The 3678-nt window shown below is 30.0% G+C and overlaps 1 protein-coding gene across 1 annotated transcript in view; it reads left to right on the plus strand.

The window, feature by feature from the left end:
• The first annotated feature begins 920 nt into the window (after positions 1–920).
• Positions 921–3678, plus strand: part of LOC105624872 (esterase E4-like) — a 4297-nt gene continuing 1539 nt past the window's right edge. Inside the window, exons 1-7 of the mRNA XM_012206222.1 lie at positions 921–1055; positions 1500–1794; positions 1930–2115; positions 2227–2429; positions 2748–2904; positions 3059–3379; positions 3470–3626. Of these exons, the coding sequence (XP_012061612.1) occupies positions 921–1055; positions 1500–1794; positions 1930–2115; positions 2227–2429; positions 2748–2904; positions 3059–3379; positions 3470–3626 (1454 nt within the window). The remainder of the gene's footprint in view (positions 1056–1499; positions 1795–1929; positions 2116–2226; positions 2430–2747; positions 2905–3058; positions 3380–3469; positions 3627–3678) is intronic.

Genomic DNA, 3678 nt, shown 5'->3' on the forward strand with positions numbered 1-3678 from the left:
GTGTAGTGTGTGTGTGTGTGTGTGTGTGTGTGTGTGTGTGTGTGTGTGTGTGTGTGTGTGTGTGTGTGTGTGTGTGTGTGTGTGTGTGTGTGTGTGTGTGTGGTGTGTGTAATATATATAGATATATATATATATATACATATATGCATATATACATATATAATAAACTATTAAATTAATGATGAACAATACCTTGCAAAATATGACAAGTACATTTGAACATATTCGTCAACAAAAGCTGATATTCATAGCTCGATCTTACAGAAGAACGTTTTAAAGTATGATATTGAGACATTGTATGAGCGTATCGTCATTTAATTTATTGATTGTATGGAATCTTAGGATGATGTATATATGATCAGAATAGTGATTTTGAACATTGGGCCGGATTATAAATACCGAATAATGATATATATATATAAATGTTTAAAATACTTTTGAAATGATTAATTATAAAAATAAGTAAGTTAGTAACATTTTAGAAGATCGGAACGCGATATGTTTGGATATCGCGCCGAATCTCGCGTGCGATCATGCAGCGCAAGATATTACGCCAATAAAAACAGAGCGCTAAAGTCAACTCAATTTGCCCTTACACAGCGAATAATTGAAACTCCTACGGACAAGGCGGCCAATTAGAATGTGTAAAGAGATACAAATTTATATTTTAACGAAACAAGAAACGTTATGTATAACGTTAATTTCTAGATCGTTCTATTTATTGTTTAATTTCCGTGTACCGAATTCTCCAAGTTTCGAGAACAATCTGGAATAACAACGTTATAAAATAACGTGTCAGCAGCAATTTGACACAGTTTGATACCGACCGTCACGTAAAATTATAATTACGTGTAAATTTGCGCCTTTTGATTATTGAATATAATATTATACGAAGTAGACAATTTAATCCTTGTTCCATTATGGATAGACCGATAGTGACTGTGAAACAAGGAAAACTGCAAGGAATCTTTGAAGAAAATGTTCTTGGATCTCGTTATCTCTCTTTCAAAGGCATACCCTTCGCTGCTCCACCAATACATGAATTGAGATTTAAGGTAAACTTATTTATCAAATCTAAATAATTTCTAATTTATTTTTATTTGTATCCCCTAGTGAAAAATTTCGCTGAAATTATTCCACGTTTTGGAACATTTCAGCGAAATTGTTGAAAATTTGCTGAAATTTCATTGAAAGTAAATTTTTTAGCTAATGTACTGAAAAATCGTTAAAACTGAACTGAAATTACTTTGAAATTTCTTTAAAATTTTTGCTGAAATTTTGCCGAAAAGTGTTCCAAAATATGGAATAATTTCAGCGAAATTTTTCCACCAGGGTCCCGTTAAAAAATATTTAATTATTCTAATGCATTTTGCAATTATTCTGCTTGTATACTAACAAAATAATAGTTAATTGATTTTATAATTATCTTGTGATTATTGCAATATAACCTGTCATCATTTGATATTAATAGTATTTTACTATTAATTGTTCAAAATTAGGATCCCGAACCTCCTGCTCACTGGGAAGGTATTCGAGATGCTTCTAAAAATGCTGGCGATGTTTGTGCACAGTTGAATGAAGCAACTGGAGAGGTCATTGGCAGCGAAGATTGTCTTTATCTTAATATTTACATACCAGATGATATTTATCAGAAAACAGAAAATCCAGTTATGATTTGGATTCATGGTGGGGGTTATCTTTGGGGTTCTGGTAATGATACTAACGTACGACCTGATTATCTTCTAGCAAAAGGTGTCATTTTAGTGGCTATAAGCTATAGACTTGGTGCTTTTGGTAAGATTTGTAAGAGATTTCCAAGAGAACCTATCTCTTGAAGTATGAAATTTTTTTATCGTATATCTGTAAAAGATACAGAGCAGAATATGCACGTCTAACGCCATACACATTCGAAATATTTTATTTTTTAAGGTTTCTTGAATCTTGATCATGAAGTAGCAAGTGGAAATCAAGGTTTGAAAGATCAAGTTGCCGCATTAAAATGGATCAAAGAAAATATCGAGGTTTTTGGCGGAAATCCAAATAATATCACTATTTTTGGTGTCAGTGCAGGTAGCACTTCCACGCATTTCTTAACGTTATCACCGTTGTCTAAAGGTATAATAATATATATTTATAATAATATATATTTCGTTTAAAAATAAGATATTTCGCACATATCAACATTCACATCTCACGCATACACGCACGCATCTACCTTTCTACTAGGTCTCTTCCACAAAGCTATTCTTCAGAGTGGTATAGTTACATGTGATTGGGCGATGATAAGAAACCAACCAGAAGCCAATTCTTTTAAACTTGCATCTAAACTTGGCAATGATTCTAAAGATCCTAAAACAGTTGTTGAATTTCTCAAAACAAAATCCTTTGCTGAAATCACCCAAGCACAATATACGGTTCTCACTCCAGAGGTGAGAATTATATATTTTTTATATATTTCTATTTTTTATATATATTTTTTATATATTTCTTTTTTATTTTGTGTCCAAGAACACAAAAAAAATTATTCTAATGCATCGATTAAATGTAAAAATTTATTAATTTTAAATACAAATGTGGTAAATCTCTAGATCAGGATCCTCCTCTCTCAATGTCAATAACTTTTGACTTTGATATATGTTATATATCAAGAGGGGAGGAGAAGTCCCTTGATTTGGAGATTTCATAAATCATAAATGTTAGATAATACTGTTATTGTTAACTATTATTAATTCAAGAATGTTTCGTAGAAAGCGCGCACTCTTTTTGTCCCATTTGGACCTACAATCGATAATAAAGCAAAAACACCTTTTCTTCCATGTCCTATCTCTCAATTACTTGATGATGGCAATAAAATACCAATTATGATTGGTACTACTTCTGATGAATATATCTTTTTCCTTAGAGGTATATTAAAATTAATAATATTAGTAAATTTATTTATATTAAATTGTATGTCATATATTTATATTAAATATCGTATGTAATATATATTATATAAGATATATTATAGATATTATATATATAGATATTATATAGATCGTTTATTATCTGTTAATAGATACCAGTGAAGAAACTTTGAAGACAATGTATACGGATCTACCACTATACATACAAAATTTTACAAACTCGCAAAACGCCTTAAAAATAATGCAATTAACTAAACGAATTAAAGAAAAATATTTTAATAATAAATCTGAATTCACTGTAGAGAGTATCCCATCTATTATACGATTTCTGAGTGATCTGCATTTTAATATTCCTATTGAAGATTTTGTGGATATGCGAAGGAAAAGAAAGCAAGCACCGACTTATTTTTACAAATTTTCCTACATCGGCGATCAGATGACTATAACGAAGCTTTTGGGGAATAAATTGACTGGTATATAAGTTACTAAATTTATAAAATTCTTGATTGAAAACTACTTTTCGTCTACTTACTTTATAATTTTAACATAATGGGATATTTCAGGAACTTCTCATATTGACGATATATCATATCTTTTTTATCAACCTAGCTGTAAAATTAATGATCCTGCTCCGCCGGCAGTATATACAAGAGATCGAAAAATATTAGAAATTCTTACAACAATGTGGACTAATTTTGCAAAGAAGGGTAACTATCATAAGTGTTGTAAATATATATATATATATATATATATATATATATATATATATATA

This window comes from Atta cephalotes (genome assembly GCF_000143395.1).
Source record: "Atta cephalotes unplaced genomic scaffold scaffold00092, whole genome shotgun sequence".
NCBI lineage: Eukaryota > Metazoa > Arthropoda > Insecta > Hymenoptera > Formicidae > Atta > Atta cephalotes.